At 38.1% G+C, this 24,157-nt stretch overlaps 1 protein-coding gene across 6 annotated transcripts in view; it reads right to left on the minus strand.

Annotated features, from left to right (window-relative positions):
• Positions 1-24,157, minus strand: part of MYO1C (myosin IC) — a 164,806-nt gene that overhangs the window by 40,357 nt on the left and 100,292 nt on the right. For 5 of the 6 annotated variants that reach the window (XM_063449915.1, XM_063449917.1, XM_063449920.1 and 2 more), the window contains exons 2-3: positions 10,131-10,286; positions 940-1,055 (exon numbers count right to left, since the gene is read on the minus strand). In XM_063449915.1, the coding sequence (XP_063305985.1) occupies positions 940-1,055; positions 10,131-10,286 (272 nt within the window). Of the gene's footprint in view, positions 1-939; positions 1,056-10,130; positions 10,287-21,042; positions 21,084-24,157 lie in introns of those variants that run through there. The other variant, XM_063449919.1, reaches the window with a different exon arrangement.

The raw sequence follows: 24,157 nt of genomic DNA on the forward strand, positions 1-24,157 counted from the left end.
GTTGCTTTAGGTTCACTGTAGCTTAGCAACAAGTGAAATAGCAGAGAAACAGTGGTCAGAAATAACCTATAAAAGCATTGCGGTATGATAAAATATGCCAAGTGCAACAGAAAGTTTCCAGATTTAAGGGAAGGGATAGCACAACTACCCAACGAAAAATTCCAATAGTGTTACTCTGCTTCTGGCAAACGAAGCCAAGGAGCCATCTGAGAAGAACATTTCTGTGCTGTGATTTGCCACGGAATTACTGAATGCTGTAATCATATAGTTCTTTACAAAGTGCTTTAGGGGATGCTCGCTAAAACGTCTCAGCCACGCTTTAAACATTCAAAATGTTCTAAGCTACAGTTTATAAATCCTGATCACAGAGTACTAACAGTGCAGGTCGAATCTCTGACCAAGAGAAACTGCTCCGCTTCTGTCTGTCTTAACCCATGAGATTGCTTGGTTTTCCATTTTTCAATTATGAACCAACGTCCGTGAACAGTTCTTGAATTGCTAAAAATACTTACAAAATAGCATTCAGGTATTCACCATAGATCTGTAGCAATGTTGCTACCATACATTTTAATTTATTGTGAGCAGTTGCCTGGGCCTTGCTGATTATTATGGACTTTTTCTGACCACAAGAGAGCTTAATTTTGGATCCTGCCCCAGTGATTAAAAATCAATGCTTCATGTATTTATAAAAGGCAAGCTTTTTGGGGGGGTGGAGAGATGTATAACTAGTCAAGAGGACGAAGAGAGAAGAAGGGGTTCTTGTATTTCTTTAACAATTTCACCTCCCTCCTCACACAGGGTTTCATCTGCTCTATAAAAACAAATAATATCAAAATTCCATGGAGCAAGATATGGGGACTAATTCTTATGCCTTCACTTTCAGATACTTAAAACACATAATTTAATGGTAACAGCTGAGTGAGAATTAGGATCACTTACATGTGAGGAGACACTTCGTAAAAGCTTACTCCTCTGTATCTCTCCATGTGTTGCTTGCTATAGATCTCCAGCTCTTTGTAAGGGTTGACAGACACCAACACTGACCCAATATATGTCTGTAGACAGAAACAGAAGAAGAAAGTTGAAATGGATGCATTTTACAAAGTCAAAGTTTTATCATATTCCATATAACAAAATGATTCCAAAAATAGAACACTGATAACGATGGCCTTCTACATCTTCTCTTGCAGGTACAAAAAGGACCATATACACAATCCCCGCAAAGTATTACATGTGTCCATTAATCTAGGCCAGAAAACCTGTAACTACTTGGCTAATGATGAACTGCACTTATTCAGTGAGAGGATGAGGGAAGAGATACCTGGATGAATTCAGATGAGACTCTGCAAAGTTTTTCACCTTTACACACCATGCTTTTCACAGAGTTAATTAAAGTACACCTTCTCGCCTCCAGTACCAATAACTGTGCCAAGACTGTGACAATAGCAATGTCATGGATGGCTTAAATATAAAATCAATTGCCATATGCAGGGGTATTGGACATCATATCCTAACAATTATTCACAAGTGTTCTACACCTGTATTATGTCTGACTACACCTTCTCTCTGCTGTAATGTACTCTAAAGTACTAGTAACACCTGACAACAGAATATAAATAGCCCTTACCTACAATAAACACACATCCACATACACAAACCAAAAGAAAATTTGCTATGCATATAAGTAAACTAATCCATTGTAGGCAAGGACTAATTAATATACATCTTGCTTTTATACAAAAACAGTGTTTTCATATTTAATTTGATTTCACCTCTAGATGAACCATTTAAATTATGTGTAGCCTAAAATGGAAGAACGCTCTAAAAATGCCCTGAGTTTCCCCATAAAAGAAAGTCATAAGCTACCAAGCCGTATTAAATAAAGATATAATTGCGTCATGGTGGGAAGACGTTACGGAATGTTAACCAGACCATAGGTGTTTTCTGGTTAGTTCGTTTTTTTTAAACCTAGGCCCAGCTGACCCATACATAGGACCAGCGAGAGACTGTAACCCAGCACTGTACTTTCACGTTGAGACAGGTAATATTTGTAATAGGGGAAGAAAATACAAGGCATTTTCTGTGGAATCTAAAAGGCATTGTAAAAATAAACATTTCCTACAATAAAACTGAATTCAACGTTTTGTATCTCCAACACCACACAAAAAAAAAAACTAAGTGCTCAGAGTGCAATAAAGGAACCATCCCTGTAGTCTTTTGTAAATAATTATGTGAAATGACAATGTCTTGCAATAGTTTTATGATGCTGAAATACTGTAACCCTTTAAGGAGCACATGCTCGTTAACATCTGTCATAACAGGCCAGTTTTTAAAGATCTTGTAACAAAATGAGTGGTAGCATTCATTTGAGAAAGAATGGATTGTATATGATACATGTACATTTAACCCCTTAATGTCCAAACTTCTTGAATAAAAGGGAAACATGACATGTCACACATGTCATGTGTCCTTAGGGGGTTAATTAGCTTGACATGGTTTTTCATAGTGCCGAGTAATGGGCCTGTAAAGGAAGCAGTCCCATTATTGCTGTCCATTAAAGAAAATTAAACAAAATGAGGTGCATAGGAATGTTGACTAAGTAATGTTGTTGGTTTTTGGACAACGTGGATAGATTCTAACTTCTCCACCAACAATAGAGCATGTGAGCTGGGCAGTAATGACATCACGCTCTTTTAGATGCATCAAAAGTACAGACTTTCCCCCCCCCCCCCCCCCCCATAATATATATTTTATTGTTGTGTATCCTGTCTCCTTATTCATACACACGTGATGTAAACAAAATAAAGTTAAAATATATCCAGCAGTGTTAATTACAAACCTAACATATGATTTATCCAAAAACTATTTTTATTGCCTGCTTACTTTAGATTCCTAGTGTTTTTTTGTTTTTTTATTTGTTTATTCTTTATTTTTGTTGAAGTACAGACTTATTTTAATATGTCATTTCAAATGAAACACTTCTATAGGAAATCCTATTCGCATTAGCAATACCGGATGTGTACATAACGATAAACTAAATGTTTAATAAGCAACACGGTCAGAAAAATACATTTTAAAAACAAATGGCCTAAAACTCTTAAGAGGTCATGTTGAATAAAATAATAATTAGAATGGGGAAAGAAAATTACGACATGCTGTAAAGTCACAGGGTATTTTCATTGACTTGTATTTTTTTATTTACATTGCCAATAGACAACCATAATAGAAATAGCTTTTTGTCTCTTAGTTACTGAATGATCAACATGTAAACAACATGAAAATATGACAATAGCATTGTCACATGTCATAATACAGATCACATGTGCAAAGCCAGACTACAGATACAAGCTAGCATCTGGGTGAAAGCTGGGTACTTTTGAAAAAAATATTTATTGAGAATTGCTGAGGAGGGAAGTAAAAAGCTAGAAAAAGACCATACATGGTGGACTTGTACAGCTTTTGGGTCATAAAGGTCCATGGTTGCCAGCCTTCTTTGACCCCTACTGAATATATAATTGGATCCTAAACCTGAAGGTCTTATTTATGTTACCTAAAGATCTCCGCCCTTCATCCATCTGAGGTAGCTAAAAGGAGTACCATTAAATTGGGTAATAGTAACAACCCCTGGATGTTGGGCTAAAGAAACATCCCCAGGATGTACTTGAAAACCAGAGTAATCTGAATGTACCTTTCCTGGTTAAATACTTTGTTGTTGTTATTGTTATTATTATCATCATCATCATCATCACCTGCCCAAAAGTTAATATTCACTCCCAGCAACACTTTGTTCAACAGATCTACATTAACTGGTCATTTGAGATGATGGCACAGATGCAACTCAACCCAAACCCCTTGACATGCCATGCACGGGTCTTCTGGGATGCATTCCTAAACAGAAGAGACCAGGTCTCAGGGTAAAATATATGGGGATAGACTATGTATGATGTACTCTGCCAACTTGACAGAGTATTAAGGAGGGGAGATAGGCTAGATTACACATTAACCCCTTAAGGACCAAACTTCTGGAATAAAAAGGGAATCATGACATGTCACACATGTCATGTGTCCTTAAGGGGTTAAACAAACGTTATTTCATGGATTTGTGTTACCCACACTTCCTCTTATTTCTTTGTTTTTCCATACTCTTATGTCAAGTTACTATTTCTTTCTGGATGTAAGTGGATTATTTACATTTCTGCACTGACCCGTGCAATCACCATTGTTGTCTGGCATTATACTGATGAAAATAATTGTCAAGTTGCAAAAAAATTAATTAAAAAAAAGCTACTAAACAATTCACTGAAAACATATTTTGTAAAGTAACTATTCATAACTAAAATTGGATTACATACATAATTAAAACATAAGCCTGAGGAAGTCGCTGCATTAGAACAGAACATAGCTGACTTCCTCCCTTGACAGTAACAGAACATTTTACTCATTTGGGAGGCAACATTAATTAGCAGTGAAATCATACATTTATAAATAGTTATTTTAATTTGATATTAAATGTTAATTAAATTTGATCATCCGATTTACTGACTAATAGAGGATGCTATGTTTTATTGTAAGACAATTTTATAACCCTTTAGAGCACCAGTTTTCCATGATCGTAAGGGACAGCTAGTATATGCCATAGAGCCAGCTAAATCTTCACCAAGTTGGGTGTTATCTTACCCACACCACCACCAAAAAAAAAAAAAAAAAAGGAAAAAATGATTGGCAACTATGGCCCAAAATCTAGTCAAAAGACATCTAGAATTCCAGAAAGAGGTGTGCATCAGTTTACCAGTGTTCTAAGTTAGAGCATGGCAAAGCATCTAAAGTCATCACAGCCTACAGACTGCCAATGGAAAGCTAGAACACAAATCTCTCCTCACGTTACCTGTACTGGGTGGATCGAACAATACCGCCAGGTTATTTTGGGTAGGTTTAAATAGAAGTAAAAAGAAAGCTCATTACCACCTATCTTCAACAATCAAAGTAAAGTGCTTGTGGTTTACACATCCACAATCCCTGATGCTCTGCGTCTACCATAAGACCCTCAATTTCTTGGACGTTTCGCGGGAAAGGAAGGATCTGCCCACATCAACATAGCTCTGATCTCCCCAGATACACAAACCAGAAATAGAGAACAGAATTTATCTCCCAACTTTGATTAACTGGAACATTCAGACAGGGTGCAGTTTAGAGATTCACAGAGATTCATTGAGGGAGCAGACCTTTTACTTTACTAGAACATTAGCCCTGGACACACACACACACACCTCTTAAGACAAGGCAGGTAGAACAGGCATTACAGAAGTAGGTGTCCCAACAAACACTGTGAGCATGGGATGTCCACCACCGTGTTATGCCATTGTCCATCAAATGTGCAGGTAGAGTCCATTAAAAACCATTAGTCAAAGGCATGATGCAATATAGTAAACGTGACACACCTAGCAATAAATAAATAGCAACTGCTGACCAGGGAATGAGTGTTGGGTCATCAAAGCATCAACACCTAGACAAGGAAATATGGGTCAGAGCAAAGTAAATGGAAACTGCGATCTATTGAGAATCTGACATGTGCAGCTGGAAGTATGGGGCGGCAGCTGGTACGGTGTGACTCAGCTTAGTACCATCAATGTGCACGTAGGAAGCCATTATATAGTATTAGAATTTAGTCTTCATCTGTAGCCTGTCAACATTGCATGCTGCAGGAATAGGCCAAAAAAAAAAAAAAAAGACAAAATTGAAATGGTTGCATAAATTATGTAAAAATATAGCACGCCATTAACGCTAACTGCACTCATCCCTAAAAACCTTTTTAACTATTTTCTTCACCTGTCATTGCATCACATTACACTTAATATTCTGCTTTCACAGCTCGTACCTCACATTTCTATGGTAACATTAAGATAAATATGAAGGATATATACATATATCCTACATGCTTTCATTTCATTCACTGTTAGAAGGGATGACTAACAGGGTTGTTCTATTAAGTAAGAATGGTCAGGAATTCAATATGAATTTAAATAGAATTTAGGAATTTAAGGCAAGAATAGCCAAACTGGAAGCATAACTTAGGTATTTTTTTTTAAACAGTTCGGCAATTTTGTATTTAAATTTTAAATTCACTTTTAACTCTCTCTACATACAATTCTCACTTTGTGAATAACCCTGTAGGAGTTAATTACCAAGGTCAGAATAGGTCTTTAAAGGACCACTATAGTGCCAGGAAAACATACTCGCCTTCTGGCTCTATAGGGTCCTTGGCCCCCCCCTCACCCTCTGGATCCCCTTCCCGCCGGGCTCAAGGGTGAGGAAGGGGTTAAAATCTTACCCTTTTCCGGCACTGGGTAATCTCCTCCTTCTGCCGTCATCGGCTGAACGCGCATGCGCGGCAAGAGCCGTGCGCTCATTCAGCCAGTCTCATAAGAAAGCATTCTCAATGGCGTCACTGGCGTTTTCTTACTGTGAAAATCACAGTGAGAAGCGCAGAAGCGCCTCTAGCGGCTGTCAATGAGACAGCCACTAGAGGCTGGATTAACCCTATTGTAAATATAGAAGTTTCTCGCACGTTCTTCAGGGTCCACTGGCAGCTGCGATGTGACGCGTACAGGATTTGACGTCATTGCACAAAAGGAATTAGCTTATTAATCAAGATTCCTGTCATCATTCATTTACTTTTCCCTCCCTCTCTCGTTTTGCCACTTTTCAGATATCTGAATAACTTTGGGACTTCGGACATTCGTAAGCATCCGAATGGCATGGAATTCGGACGAATGTACTTTTGGAACGAAACCCGTCTACTGCAGACTAAGGCTGCTCTGGCAAAATATGACAGCAGTAATATACACTGCAATAATACATTATTGTGGGCAATCACCTTTTAATTCAATTTAGAATACATATTGCCATACAAATAGATACGAAAAAATGGCTTCAAATTTCTGGATAGACAAACTGTAGAACAACTCTTAAAAATTATGGATATGTTTCATAAGAAAATGTAGAAGGGCACTGAAAAATTTCATTTTTTTTTTTTTTTTTAAATTAAAAAAAAAAAAAGTTTAAACACAATATTTTAGTTTCAGAAATTGTACAAACACCTGTAATATCTATACAGACTGTCAAGACATTTCACTGTTGGAGACAAAAAAAACAAAGCAAAAAAAAGTCAAATAAATTAACACAATATATACATTTTTCCAGAGTTAGAATCTTTTTTTCTGCATTTGTATGGTAAGAAAAAACAACTCTGATAATATACATTGGCCACAGCCCAAGACAACTCGCATGACCTTGTCTCTTGCTTTAAAAGGGAGTTTTAATTAATGGACTGTGAAGTGGGGTAAGATTAAGTCAGAGTCCAAGGTGTTTATTAAAGAATCCTCATTTTAGAGTATGTGTGCAAAATTCCCCACGTTTTTTCTATTTGTGGCAAAGCCGTGTTTTCACGTCCTTGAGTCTAATGTAAAATTTAATTAGGAAGGTTTTGCAATTGCCTGTTGCACAGTGTGCTGAGTTTGCATGCTTTTAAACCAGCTCCTCCCAAGTGACCCGTTGGCAAAGCATGCATCCTTCCAATTCTAATGAAAAACACAAACTGGGCAGATGTCAGATTTCATTTTCAGCCAAAAAAAAAAAAAAAAAAAAAAGAGAAAAAAGGGGAAGATTCATTTTGCAATTATCAGTGAAGGCTGTTGAGATACGAATTGGGGAAGTAGTTAAAGAGAATGAAATTAAAGGGACATTAAAAATTCATTTCATGTATTGTTTATATAAAAGACCATTCCAACCAGCGTTTATTTTGTTTGTTTTTTTATAGCCAATAGGAGCTTATGTATTTTCTGGTTGAATAACAGCGGTATATTAAATGACTGGCATTTAATCGCTTCTATTTAAAATGGAATCTATATTTCAAAGGACTTGTTGGTCGGTCAGTTTTCAAAACCAGCAAGCACCCATTGGGTAGCCACAGTGTTGCATTCAACATAATATATGCAAGAGTTGCTGTCGCTGAAACTATAAGCAATCATGTAACGATTCAAAAAGACTTTTGTTAGAAATGTTAAACTACTTAAAATCTATTACATTGTCGTACTAACAGGTCATGACTTGCAACATGCAACTTTGTGTGCTGCAACGGAGGTAAACAACATGGGGTAACTAAATGTGGAGAGCTTCCACAACCTATCAGGCATTTTGGTGCATGTGTTCGTTCTATAAGCGAATCAAGTGTGCAAACATATTGACACATATTGTACAGGTTATGACAAAATTTATGAGCTAACTCTCACAGTAGTCACGGCAGTGATACAAAGAGGGGCTTGGACATAGAAAATACATGTGGCTTCCTCCTCCATGGTTTTTAATGTTTAATATCCCTCCATTTTTTATAATTGGCACCTATTCCTGTATTTGGCAGCAGTAAGGGAGATCAGTTAAGTAATTTTTTTAATTTTTTTATTATAAACCTATACGTGGGAAAACAAACAAGTTGAATTCAAATGATTAGATTTAGATGATAGTTTTGTTTAATAATTAGTTTGGGTATGTAGACCTTTATTTAATGCTTTGAAAAAAAACTTTTTATGTAATCACAACCTGTTAGAAAAACCTTTGAAATGATTGATCTACAAAAAGTTCCATGGACTTTAAAGGTGACTTCGGTCGATAATTCTCTTAAAAAGATTTTTAAACAGACTGTGATGATCTGAGAAATGTACCCAAAAAGTAGTTTGAGCATTACAGAATTAGGTAGTGAGTTAATTTAACATGCATACACCATGGACGTTCAACACCTTGCGAGTGCGTGGAAAAAAATATTATAAAGGTTTCTAGTGAAATGATTTTTAAAAAGTAGAGACGACTTCTTGAAGAACCAAAATTATCAGAATACTCACTCCATTATAGGAGAAATTAACAAAATAATTGTGGGTTAATGAATTTGACAGTCTTTGATTGCTAAACCTACTCCACTTGTATGAAGATCTATTATATAATCCCTTATGGTTTGGATTTAATTAAATCTAATTAAACCTTGAATAAAGATAGTCATAATGATGTACCTATTTAATATTCATGAAAGTTTTCCGTATCGTTTTCATACTTGGAATTACACTTTGGATTCTCATTTAGTTTGTGTTTTAAAAACGGTCTTTGTTTGTATTTCTAGTGATTGGTTGCAGCAAACAATGAGACACATCCTAGCGGGATAAGCCATGTGGTAGAGTGGCAGTAATTAATCAATTAACTCCTCACGCTGCAGACCGAAGCTTCGATTTCTATACATATGGAGGTGCTAAAGTACCCTAAAATATAGGAGTCTACAAAAGTTTGTAAAGTGTAATGCACATGGCCCATAAATAATTGTTTTTGTTTTCACACACAGACACATCTACCTACGTAGGCTTTTCCCATAAGCTTTACAAACTGGTTGATAATTACTTATCTTTTTTTTCTTTGAAACAGTTTTATACAACATGATTTGCCCTTTTATCTATGGTAAGCAAATTCCCATGTGCAGACTAAAACGACAACAAATACAAAAGTGGTTAAGCAAGGTTTCAATCATAATTGCACGTTTGCCAGGCTTGAAGCTTGACCAGACTAGGTCAAAACCTTCAGCTGCACGTCGGCTATATATAATACATTAATGTAGGGGTGGCTAGAAGGGAGGTAGATTACAGATGCTGAAAAACTACTACTCCCATGGGCCTTTTGACAACATGTACAATGTCAAATCATTATGGTAGTTGCAGTTGTACAACATCTGGGACCTTTGGGCCACCCCTGTGCCAGAATCTGAAAGTTAAATACATTTGGCTCGGTGTACAAAATTAATCAATTTAGATTTACATTTAAAAGCAGTTTCAATAAATCACATTTTTATTAATTTATTTATTTTTAAAGACAAAAATTACTGCATTTGATCATTTACATTACACCTTGCCTAAATATAGGTGTTAAATAAATGCGCATATAGTATTTTTCCAAATGTTTTTTAATTACCAGTCAGCATTTCTTTCTAATAATAGAAAGCATGACATTTTCCGGAGAATACTGTTTTATGTTCTTATGGTAGAATTCCAACCCAAAACCCGTAAATAAAAAAAATATATATATATTTAAAAACTTACATAAATTAGATTCTCTTTAAAACGTTTCTTAAGATTTTCAATAAACGCTGCTTCGCTGGTGTAGTTCTCCAGGAGGACAAAGTCCTGGACCCCAACCCGGTCCCGAGCCGTTAAGGCACTCTCCATGGTTATCCGGATCCCGTCGATTGCCGGAGCCTGTGAGAGAATACATTGTACAGAAAACCATTACATACAAGACCTGATAAGAACAGATACCAAAAGCTATCAAGGCAATGACCAAACACATTCTCATGAAATCACATTACGCAAGGGCCTTCCTCTACTCACAGCATAAAATGAACACAGAAGAAAGGAGGAATGTCAGTTTTGCATTATTAACAAAAAATATCCTAATCAATCACCAGGCACCCAAATGTAGCAGAACACACCAAGAGGGTTAATCAAATCATCAGCCTGCTGTAGTGCTTATGAGGACATGAGTACACTAGCCCTACCCGACTCCCTGCCGGGTTCCGATGGTCTTGGTGGTCCAATGATGCGCTTCTGCAGAGTTGCAGAAACCAGTAGCCGCAGATATTGCTGCCCTCAACTAATGATTGCAATTTTGTGCAATGAAAGGTGCACATAATTGACTTTAGCCTACTCAAAACGCTAGTTCCAGACTGGCTGATGACACCATAATGACGCGGCCATTGGTGGAGTTACATAGAGAAACTTTACCAGCAATCTCATCACAAATATATATATTTATTTATACACACACATATATATATATATATATATACACACATACATAAAACAAACACTTTTACAAGTACAATGTTAAACAAACAAACAAAAAAAAAACAGTCAAGCCATAAGACTTGCTATTCCCACAGTAATCACAAAATTGCAGTGATATAAAAAGATTGTGGGTGGGCATATGCAAATTAGTTTAACAAAGAATCACATTTTTGCCTCATTCTATTTTAAACATGCATTCCTTTGAGTCTGTGTTTGCTGTATACAACAGCTTTGAAACACAACTTAGAAAAAAGATGCAAAGCCAGTGAACAACTCATGGACAGCTGTTTTATTGTTAATGCAAATCATCAGCATGAATCCTTTGCAGTAGTAACATCACTGCAAATTTGTGATTTCTGTGGGAAAAGCAAATCTTATTGCTTGACTGGTGTGAAGATTTTTGTTTAACATTGTATTAACTATCCACAGACTTCAGGTGGAAGGGGTTTTCAGTCACATTTTTTCCTAACCATAACCTTTTTGAGATAGGTAGATGGATATTATATATAAAAATTTGGGCGCAAAACTTGGCTACTCGCTGACCCAACACTTTGACTGTTGGGTTCGCGACTATCAGGTTCCTGCGGGCATAGGCTGTGTTGTACACCTCTATGACCTGCTGACATACTTTAAGCAAAGGAGGCGCTCCTCCATGAATTTGATAAATTGTGTACATGGATCTGGGAGATATAAAATATATATAGCCACACATATACATCTATATCTCCCCTGAAAAATATGCCACTAAGTTTGACAAAGGATGCAAACTAATGCAACTAGGTTTGTTGCGTGGGTTTCAGTCAGGTAAATATATCATAGGGGGGGAATTTATTTAAGTGTCCTGTCCTAGAAAATGGACCTGCTAGTAGCAAACGCAACAGTCAGCTGAGTGTTCTGTTAGCGAGTAGCCAAGTTTTGCACCCATATTGCCCTGAGTAAGTACCGTAAGTATTTGGCTTAATTCGATTTTTAAAGGAGCGCTAGCTACATGCTACTAGCTTGATTGGCTTTCAGGCCCCGTGCACAAGTGTGTTTTTGGTTTTTTAAACCCCGCAGTGACATTCCGTCTGAGGGACTACTACTAGAGATGTTACTAGGCTACAGGTACATTGAAAAGTCTGCAGGGACAATAAGCTGTAGTGGTTCTGGTGACTATAATATTCCTTTAAATAACGATTTAATTACTACCTTTGATCAGCATCCTTAAAGACTAACTGAAAGCTCAAACCAGACAGGCTTTAAAGGGACACTGCTCGATCCTCTGCCATTTAGGAGTTAAATCCCTTTGTTTATGAACCCTAGTCACACCTCCCTGCATGTGACTTGCACAGCCTTCCATAAACACTTCCTGTAAAGAGAGCCTTATTTAGGCTTTCTTTATTGCAAGTTCTGATTAATTAAGATTTTCTTATCCCCTGCTATGTTAATAGCTTGCTAAACCCTGCAAGAGCCTCCTGTATGTGAATAAAGGTTCAATTTAGAGATGGAGATACAATTATTTAAGGTAAATTACATCTGTTTGAAAGTGAAACCAGTTTTTTTTTCATGCAGGCTCTGTCAATCATAGCCAGGGGAGGTGTGGCTAGGGCTGCATAAACAGAAACAAAGTGATTTAACTCCTAAATGACATTGAATTGAGCAGAGGAATGATCTATACACTAAAACTGCTTTATTTAGCTAAAGTAATTTAGGCGACTATAGTGTTCCTTTAAAGTATCACAACATTGTCAGGAACACAAACATGTATTCCTGACCCTATAGTGTTAACACCACCATCTAGCCCCTCATGCCTCCATAAATATAGCAACATCTTACTGTATTCAAGTCTGAAGCTGTAGATCTGCATGCTGTTATACTCGGAAAAACAAGCAGTGTGCTGACATCATCAGAAGTGGTAGCCTGATCCAATCACAATGCTTCCCCATAGAATTGGCTGAGACTGACAAAGAGGCAGATCAGGGGCAGAGCCAGCATGATTCAAACACAACCCTGGCCAATCAGCATCTCCTCATAGAGATGAATTGAAGCAATGAATCTCTTTGAGGAAAGGTCAGTGTCTGCATGCAGAGGGAGGAGATATGGAATCACAGGATGCTGTGCACAGTGCTGCCCTGTGCTCTGCTGACAGCAGATCTGAGTGGATGGAGGCGTATTATGCCGACATCAACTCCGAAGCCCCTCTTGTTCACTCTGAGTGACTGCAACTGGAGCTGTTCCTAACGTTCAATGTAAACTTTTACATGAGAAAGGCTGTAGGGAGCTATAGTTCTCACCTGAACAACCTCCTTAAGCTGAAGTTGTTCAGGTGACTATAGTGTCCCTTTAAGACATTTAAGGCATACTGACATTAAGACATACTGACATTTCAACTTGTCCTTCTCTCACTATATTTATTTTTATAAAACCACAATGTCAAAGAAAAATAAATATCCAATTTAATGTAACTACAAATTGATTGCAAATCTGTTCTGCGGTGTGGTGTTCATGTAGATTCACTTACAACATTTATTATGTTATACATACACAACATATATTATTTAATTTGTCCAAATGGTAAAACAAATACAGAACCATGAAAGTTGGAAATCAAAAATACACTGCACCAGCAAGGAGAGGTTCATTGTGAACCAATGGAGAATACAATACGAGAAATTGATGACCGGTTACATACACATTGCTGGATTTGTTTGGGGGGGCTCAAGCCCCAGATCTCTAAATTTTTAAAATTTTATATCAGACATCTGCTTCTTAAGCCAGCCACCCGATATAAAAAGAAAGATCAATAGTATAGTGATCATTAAGGAATAGGACGTAATGTCCCACAGGAGAAAGATGTCTGGAGACAGAGCTGAGGACCGTAAGTTTCCTGTACACCCCTCTACTTATTAGGTAGTATGGTGGGGTCACATGGAATTCCTAGCTATGTTCACACTGAGCGATCAGCAGTACGCTGTTTATGGCTATTCTAGGGGTGATAGAGTTTTGTTTTGAGCTTAAGCACCAGGTGTGTTTCTGGAATCTAACAAGGTCTCTTACAGCACTCTCTCAAAATCACCCAATCGGAACCATCAAACAACCTTTCTAGCCAAAGTGTCACCTGTCAGCGTTTTATTGATAAAGGTCAGCACACTGAAATATATGTGACTTTTACCAAAAATCATAATTCCAAAAGGTGAGAAGCTTAAAGTTTAACCATGGCTGTTTCTAAAAATCCATAATCCAAGCTAAATTTGCACTATTTAAAAAACATGCATTGAACACATCCTTAGACTAGTGTTTCTCAATCTTTTACAGAGAAGCACACCGGCAGGTCTAAAAAACAAAACAAAAAAAAATTATTTCAAAAATGAAGAGCTGGATTACCAACTAGACGATCGCATTGGGCTCAAGCTCAGACAGGGGCCTGGATCACTGGCTCTGAGCTGGCAGGGAGATCAAGATACGTCCTTCTACAGCCCAGCGCTACCCTCACTTCATTGAGAACACATTGTGGTCTGTACCAATATCAGACAAAGATTATTTTAAAGGGACACTCCACTGTTCAAATACGTTCTCCAAAGCAATTCTTGATAACTCAAAGCAACACAGCCGGGGTTCGGAGTCATTCACTGGGCGCCAGAACCACACAAACTCTCTTAAAGTGCTCTATAACCGATATTGGTACAGGCGATGGAGTTCCAACACCAGACCACCAGGGATCCTGATCACCCTTCACTGTACCACAAGTGAAGGTTAGCAAGGGGGGGGGGGGGGCGGGGGGAGGGGGTCCAGAGCTCTAGTAGGGCCCCATCTGGCAACCTTAATATGGCTCTGGTCCGATTTACTCCCCTGGGTCTTAACTGGATTAATTTAAAAGGTGAATATAGCATTACCAGGAGAAGCACAGCTGGTTAATTTTCCTACCGACTCCCACTTTATGTCACTGGTTCAATGATTAAAAAAAAAAAATAATGATAATAAAATTAGATTAAAGTTTAAATTAGCTTGATTCTTGAAATATTGATCTCTGGTTAAAAATATTTTCTAACTGTAAGCCTAGAGTCTTGAATGCCTCTTCATTTTAATTACCTAGGCTTGGTCATTTACTTTGTTTTATTGGCTGCCAAGCATGTCGACAACTCCATAAGCTTGCCTAAGCATCGGTGCAGGTTCCTATGAGGATCTCTTTTTGTTTTTACCATGCAAGCAAAGTGACCTAATGCTGCCTAAACTATGTCTACGCCTTACTACATAGTATCTTGCAAAACACTTCTGACATCCCGATCACGCTTGTTTTAGAATTTTGAATATACGCCGAATTTATGGAAAATGGCAATGTTGGCAATAGCCCTACAAATGTCTGATATGTGATGTATAGCTAGCTTGTACTATTTCCTAGGGCAACACAAACCTGCTCATAGATCACAGACACTGTAGATAAATACCTAACATGCTCTACACATAATGCACTAAGCCTGTCTCTTCTCAAACTTGCTTTAAGATAGGAGCAGTCAGAGTAATCTTTCACTATAGCACGCTACAGCTGAGTTTAGCCCGTGTGAATATGTTTAACGTTATTAATCTGTGGCAGCATCCCGTTACTTTACTCAGAGCACTTAACCTGTTGTGCTGTAAGCTACCAATGCCATGTTGACATGTCTTGAGCGAGAGCCTGAGCTGCTTAACACATAGCATGACTAACCTGTTATATCGTACACATGAAACCTACCATTTGAGCAATCACTGACCGTTGCACCCATTTCTTAAACAATTGCTTGTAATACTATGTTTACTTGACATTTCAAAAACAAAAAAATATATGGCAGTCCTTAGTAGGAGTGTACTATGTACCATCTTGTTTTCATCAACGTGTATTACCCCATACCGCCTCCTCTCTTTATTCTGTATCCCACAACGCAAAGGCCATAATAAAAGAAAGATTTACAAAAATATTTTCTAAATTAAAGTTAAAAAAAATGTATGATGGTTGCAAATCAGTATTATATGGATATATATGGCAAGGAAAAACACCAAACTGGTTCAGGGGCCAATAAAAATAAATGTGACTGAAGTTCACATGGTTACATAATAAACTAACAGGTGGGGGGTTAATCTTACCCTGCCAGTGACCTAACTGGGAGACAAATGCAGTCTCTAACCTGATAGAAATATCAAATCCTTTGGGGTTAATGCTTCCTTTGAGGAAGTGCTACTAAGACATGAAATCAATAAGTGTCTATAAACACATTTGCTCCTTAGCCGGTTGAGACGCCCCTTGTTCAAATTTGTACGAAATTCAGCCCCAAAGATTTGGTGGTTCCAGGGTCAAACAAGTACAGTCACGATCAGTTTTCACAAAGACCATAGTGGTAGGATTGGCAGTTTCATGCAAGTGCTGTGCAGAACATTTGTTTACTTTGCCTTGTTTGGGTATAGAGTACATTATGTGTTATAAAGGGAGCTTTATGTTAAACTCTTGATGAATTGCATGCATTGTGATACATAAAAAAATAAATAAATAAAAATTCAATGTAAAACAAATGTAGAACAGTTAGTCAGCGACCACACAAATTCTCTACTCATTTGTATCCTCACTATTGCCATTACACAGAAAAACCCCAAAGCAGTTCACAAACATGATGTTAAATTCCTACTCTGTCAAGATAAAAACCAAAACATACCTGTAGTTGGTATACCTCCATTATATGACTCCTACTTTTGGGAGGACTAGTATCATTGAAGCATTAGGAATAAGGAATATAACTCTGGATAAAAACAGTTCACACTTAAGGAGGCAGACCCCAAGAGTAATTACATTGTAACAAGAAATACTAGCCTAGACAGTGCTTAAAGGGGACCGGTCATACCACAAACAACTCAATCATTAGATTGAACATACAATTCTATCTAGACATTGGCCTAACATTTTTGCTAGCAAATGTATAGATTAGGAGAAAACCCTATTTAAAAATAGTTGTGTTTTTTTTTTCTCCCAACTGTCAGGCAATGCAGAGTCCTTGAATGACAAGGGAGAGCAGAAAAGACCTCCCACAGATGGTCCCTCTACTCTCCACCCATAGCAGCCACAGCGCTTGCACTTTGGTTGCTACGGAAACACCAGAGCCATCACTTCTAGTCATCTAGAGATTATAGGAAGGGAGTGACATCACTCTGTTTAGACGCCAGCACACTGACAAGAAAACAAGTGTGCCAACGTCCCTGAGGAAATCTGACTGCTTGGGCACGCTTCCAAAGCAGGACAAATCAAAGACTGCAGGTGGAGCGAAGGAGGAGCAGAGGATGGCTGGGTGTTACACGAAGAGTAACACCCATAAAGTGGCACCGGAACAGGAAAATGTTGTGAAATCTCTATATTTTACATCAAAATAATAAATAATACGAGTCACATTACTGCACATTGATAAAGAGGAAGGGAGTTTTATTCAGCAAACTGTGGAGAAAAGGCAAGGGAAAACCACATTTTAGAATAAAAGAGCCAAGCAGTTTGTTTATAAAATATGGCAATTTTGGCTTAAAATTTACACTTCTCTTGTCCATTTTACACAATAACTGCTGTACTATAAAAAGAACACACACACACACACCGTAAATATAGTAAAAACTCCCCTTATATCCAGTGCTGGCTCTGACTCCAATCAGTTTCCTTGGCTGACATCAGAATTGATGCCTTAAGTCAATCACAACGCTTTCCCATAGGAACGCATTAGATTGGCTGAGATAGTCAATTCTGATCTTCTAAGCCAAGAAGGTGGGCCAGTGGCACACACCGCCCTGGCCAATCTGCATCTCCTCAGAGATTCTTTGAATTAATGCATCTCTATGAGGAAAGTTCACGCCTTTTCTCTGAAAAATACAGTGTTTACTGCAAAAGGCCTGCAGAGACTGACTATACTCACCAGAACAAATACATTAAGGCTGAAGTTGTTATGGTGACTATAGCGTCCCTTTAACTAAGAATTCCAGAAACCATCAGCCCGAAATGGTGTCTACATCGGCTTCCAGTATTTCAAAATAATTTCATCAGACCTGGCACACAGATTGTATTATATAAGGAAAAGGTCTAATTACAGTTCAAACATTCAGTTACATAATCCGTATACGTGCTATGTTTCTTTTCCATCTACTTGTGCTCTGGTCTCAGACTCCTGCTAGGCAGTCATACTTTATACAGCATGGTTCCAAATTGATTATTTTTGTCATGGACCTAAATTATGCAAATTCCATTAGCTTGATGACACATTCATCAATTGTTAAAACACTTTGGTAACGCATTCGATAAATTTAATATAATTAACACAATTTCTACATTTAATTATTTTCAGTGTCAGTCAGTCTCCCCACTTCAATGGGGACAGCATTGCTGCTACAATGAACATATTGTGACCAGGTTCCTGGGTCCTAATGAATACAATTTTCCTGTTCTAACCAATAGAGATCCTATGTTTTGTCCTAAACTAGGGAGTCAGAACTACTGGTATATGGTCTGCAAACCTCTTCTACAAGCCGATCTCATAGTGTCTACCCATACACAGGCAATTCAGGAGTAGACAACCTTGAAACGTTGATGAATAAGCCATCAATAGACAAAGAAGAGATACTAGAAAATCAACCTTATATAAATTGTCCTTAAAGTGACAATGTCTGTAAGCCTCTTCGAGCTCATAATTCCAGCTCATAAGCGTTCACCTGTTTGCACGCATTTATATTGCATGCCATATTTAATGTATGGTGATATAGGAATTAAAGAGAGGGGATCTGAGCGGTCTATGCAGATGGGGAAAAAAAAAAAAAAGAAAGAACTGAGCAATATGCATTTCCAGGGCACCTTAGGTTGTTTATGATATACCTTCAAGGTTGCAGCAATTCCCTATCTGCATCTTTTTTTTTACATAACCACTTAATGTAGGTTACCACAGCTGTTACATGGACATATTTTCAAGAGCATGTCTAATTAAAAGAATAAAGGCAGTGTCAACATCACCTAAGGTTACAGTGTGACACAGCCGCATGAACGAAGGGCACTAATATATATCACAGCGAAAAACATATGCTTCAACCAAAAATTGCCCCATCGTGGCTGATATACGTTTGTAGTAGTATTTTATCTATCACTGGAAATAGTCTATTTTGCATGATTGAAAATGGGTTGTGAGAGCAACAGGTACCCCCATTTTTAACCCATCAAAAACAGTTTGACCATAAATTTAGGGACAGTGTCTGCAGCTTAAAGGGACACTCAAGTCCCCTAAATCACTTAACGTGATGAAAAGATATATATATAGCTTTTCATCACGTTATATAGACTGTGCCCACTTTATATTTTAAATTTTGCTAAAACTGCAGACTTTCAAAGAAACTAAAACTTAAAAATGAAGCTAGTTACAACCCCTGGCTTTCAAGCAGACAAAAGGTCCTGTTACTTCCTGGTTTGGTTCGCTCAGTGGAGCTAAACTCAATAGGCAGCAATTGCTCAGAGCACATGCCTTACAAAGACTACTTGTGGAGCTGCATTGGAAAGTCTGTGATTGGACAGCAATAGAAACTCTGGGCAGGGTTAGGGCAAGGGGAGGGCTTGCAAAGACTGCAGACAAGAAGTTTGCAGCTCTTACAAGCTGTTTTTAGATATACCCGAATTAAGGGGGGGAAAAACAATTAAACACATGCAAGTTTTCATTTGGGTCATATCTACTAAACAGTGGTAATTTATTTTGTATTTGGGCAGTGTTGTTTCCCTTTAATGGCACCAGGAGGAACAATCACTTCTCTGGAATTTACACAGAATAAAACATTGAAAATCACCTAAAACTTAGGTTTGCCTTTTTTCATGCTCAATTTTTATTACAGATTTAGAAAATTACATCAAGATCCAGCTCAGACACTTATTAATCAGATGCCAATTGAGTATTTTGTGACTACATTTTATAGCATTCTGAATTAATCAATTTGTCAAATCTTGTAACTGTTACATTACTCCATTTACCGTATGTAACATTTTGTTACTGCAAAAATTAATGATAGTATATAAAAAAATAAAAATAATAATAATAGCAAGATTGATATTACTAATCCTGTTATAGCTGGTCTTGTTTATAATTACAGCAAATATAAAACCAGAGCCATGAATAGCCCAAATACAGGCTAGGACAAATAAAATAGCAAAAAAGTGGTCAATGTATTAAACAATTGTTTATAACAAAATAAGTAATACATTAAATGTGATAAACCATACAGACACCAAGTCTGGATGGTTACATGGTTAAGGCTAAAAAATTGCTCATCTTTATTAAGAGACATTTAATTCCTATCCCCTTGTTTAGGGACAGGACAGAAGTTATTTTGAAACAACCACTTATGTTTAATAAGTATAAATGTGTGCACCGTAGGTATAGATTATTTTCTCTTTATTTTTGTGTACATTTCGGGTGCCTTTTAGATTTACTTGTTGTTTAATAAAGATTTATAACAAGTTTTTAGCCTTATTCTTGTAACCATCTAGACTTGGTGTCTGTATGGTTTATTTCCTTCGTTCCTGTATTTGGTATTAGATCACTCACTGTGGGTTATCCCAAATTTCACCTCTAAGGTTTAAATTACACTTCGTCTGCACTTTTTAGTGGTCCTTCATTTCTATTATACTAAATGTGATTACCTTCCTCTATCAAAGGATATTTTACCGACTATTTACAAAAACATACATTTGTTTCACCATTAGAAAAACAAGAGAATAGAATAGTAAATTAGAAAATTTGAGGGGGGGGGGGGGGGGGGAGAAAAGCCAAGGTCAAACATTCACACATCCCAGACTGACTCTGTGGTCAGTCCAGAAGAATATACAAAATAAACAGCTAAATAATAATAAAAGATTGTCTCAACAAGGGAAGAAAAAAAAACAAAAAAACATTTTGTTGACTCCAAAATGGCAATCGGGTTTCATTATGAATTAACAAGTATTTCTTAATAACTCTCAATATGCTCTATTAAAATCGTGTCCACCTAATTTTGCAATAAAGTAAACAAAAACATATGATGAAATAATCTCTATAGACCAATATTGCATTATACAGGACAGTGATACTATAATAAAATACTACCTTACAGGGAAAAAAAAACAATCTACATTCTCATCAACACAATATATTCTCAAAGCTGGAACATGTAAAACGATTACCTCTGGTTCCATAGTGACAATCACCTCTACCTTTGTCACACAGGGAGAGACCTCTGTGTCCTCATCATCAGACACAGGTGAAGAGGACACGTCTTCATGCTGAGATAGGTGATACCCTTTAGGAATTAGAGAAGAGCGTTTCTGCTGCACCAGTGCCCAAAACCCTTTGGTATCCATAGTTTGAAAAAGCAACTTTCCCTGCTGATGTCCTATGGAGATTGTAATACTGAGAGAAGTAACACTTCCACAAAGTGGATAAACACTCCCTGGGGAGAATACCAAAGTGAAATCTTTTACAGCCCCAAGGCACATGAGGTTCTTTCATCATAAACAAGAAAACGCATCAGATCATTATCTCACTATTAATATCGTTAACAGCTAAAAATGAAACCTATTCTAAAGAACAGAATGGATGTCAGTGTTCCAATGTCTTCAGTAAAGGGTTTCATATTTACCATTGAGCCATCACATTAAGACTGACTTAAAATTGTCAAACTGTAATTGCAATACCTTTTTTGTATACGGTCACTCTAATTACCATATCGATTGTGCATAATTGCAAAGAAAATCACTATAACTATCAGATTGCCCCCTGGCTCTCTGACATCACAGGAGGGACCATTTTCATATATTTTTTTCTTAGCTGTCCAACCTGAGCTCATCTATTGCATGTGAACAGACATTTCTTCCACCTTTTGGAGATATTTATGCACATGCACCTAGTTTGCGAATCTGTAGTATTTGGCAGTGCCACTCCTATGTAGTGAGTGTAACTGCAATCTGTATATCCGCTATATAGACACAATAAACCCTGGCTGGACAAAGACTAATGAAACAAACAAAAAATATATAAAACCAAGAGAGAGAGACTCCTGATCGGTGCAGTTTCTTCTGGGTCAGGGAGGGTTCTTCCAGCTGGTATAATTGCCTGTGCAAGTGCTGCAAGAATCTGTTGTGGTTATAGTTCCCTGTTTAATTTGCTGAACATTTTAAAACAAACAATTTCAATTGCGTTTTCAAAGGCATGGGTTTAAAACCCCATAGTCCCACAGTAAATTTGTACAGGTCGTGGAGATAGATATACATGCAGCCGGACTTGTACAAACGTTAACTGGGAAAAAAATATTTTTACATTTGTTGGAATTCATAAAGGAGCAGGAGATATTAATGCCATATCCAGGACATTTATATTGTGCAAACATGTTGCAGAGGACTTTAGAAACATTTAAAAACTACACAACACATCAGCTTAGTCCCTGTCAAGATTTCAAATGGACAAAGAGTGGCACTATAATTTTAGGGATGTGAGTAGGGGTGTGACCAGAGGCGGCTGTTCTGAGAAGTTTCAGGTGACTTGCTAATAATTTATACAAGTAAAAAGTAATTTAAAGCGATGCTGTAGGCACACACACACACCATTTTAACTCAATGAAGTTGTCCAGGTGCCATGTCCTTCTGTTTTAACCCATGCAAGTGAAAAAACAAACAACAAACTGTTGCGCTGCAGAACGGCGTTAAAAGTAAAACTACCATTTCTATCAGATGGTCTCAGAGAGACCATCTTATAGGGATCATGGCGTTTTGACACACATGCATACTAGCTTCCCATTGATTTCCTATGGGAAAGTATTGGATTGGCTGGGATCATCGCTCTCGATGATGCCAGCTAAGGAGGCAGATGGCCGGGCTGGCAGTGGTTCTGCGAGGAAGAGAAGGCGAGAAAACAACTTTTTTACTCCCTACAGGTGGGGACAAAGGATCTGAAATTTGTATTCCTTTCGTTACAGTGTGCCTTCAAAAACAATGTATCTTATTGACACAGGCTGATTTCTAAACACATTTTATATACACACACACATTACTGTATTATTGCTGTGGAGCTCTGTTATACACTCAGACACGACAACAGCATGGAGCTCCAAGAAATGAAGTATATTAGGCAGGGCCGCCATCAGGGGGTGACAACCGTGACAGTTGTCACGGGCCCGGCGGCCCTGGGGGGCCCGGACTGCTCTGGCAGTCCTGGGCCCCACTTTCCCTCCCTGCACACATAGATAGCGAATAGCGCGATCTATGTGTGCAGCCCCGGGCCCCCGGCTCCCTGTTACCGCAGAGGGGGCCCAGGCAGCACACTTCCTGTTCTCCTCTTCTCCTCCCGGCTAATAACTCTCGCGAGACCCGGTTGCCATGACAACGCTCCGCAGGTCTCGCGAGAGTTATTGGAGGAGAGAAGAGGAAAAGCTGTGTGCTGCCTGGGCCCCCTCTGCGGTAACAGGGAGCCGGGGGCCCCACCATCATGCCACCGGACCACCAGGGATGGAATCTCCCCCCTCCCTAGACACAGGTAAGCAGGGAGGGGGGAGAAACAATTGAGTTAATTAATTTTTTATTTTTTTTAATAATGTTAAAATGCCCCCCCTCCCCCTCCTCATTGGACATTTACACACACACACACACACACACACACTACATACACTGACACAACACACACACACACACTACATACACTGACACAACACACACACACACTGCATACACTGACACAAAACACACACACACTGCATACACTGACACAAAACACACACACACACTGCATACACTGACACAAAACACACACACACACTGCATACACTGACACAAAACACACACACACACTGCATACACTGACACAAAACACACACACACACACTGCATACACTGACACAAAACACACACACACACACACACACTGCATACACTGACACAAAACACACACACACACACACTGCATACACTGACACAAAACACACACACACACACACTGCATACACTGACACAAAACACACACTGCATACACTGACACAAAACACACACACACACACACACTACATACACTGACACAACACACACACTACATACACTAACACAACACACACACTACATACACTAACACAACACACACTGCATATACCAACAACACACACTGCATATACCAACAACACACACTGCATACACTAACACAGCACACACTCTGCATACACTAACACAGCACACACTCTGCATACACTAACACAGCACACACTCTGCATACACTAACACAGCACACACTCTGCATACACTAACACAGCACACACTC

The sequence above is a fragment of the Pelobates fuscus genome, chromosome 1 (genome assembly GCF_036172605.1).
Source record: "Pelobates fuscus isolate aPelFus1 chromosome 1, aPelFus1.pri, whole genome shotgun sequence".
In the NCBI taxonomy this organism is placed as follows: domain Eukaryota; kingdom Metazoa; phylum Chordata; class Amphibia; order Anura; family Pelobatidae; genus Pelobates; species Pelobates fuscus.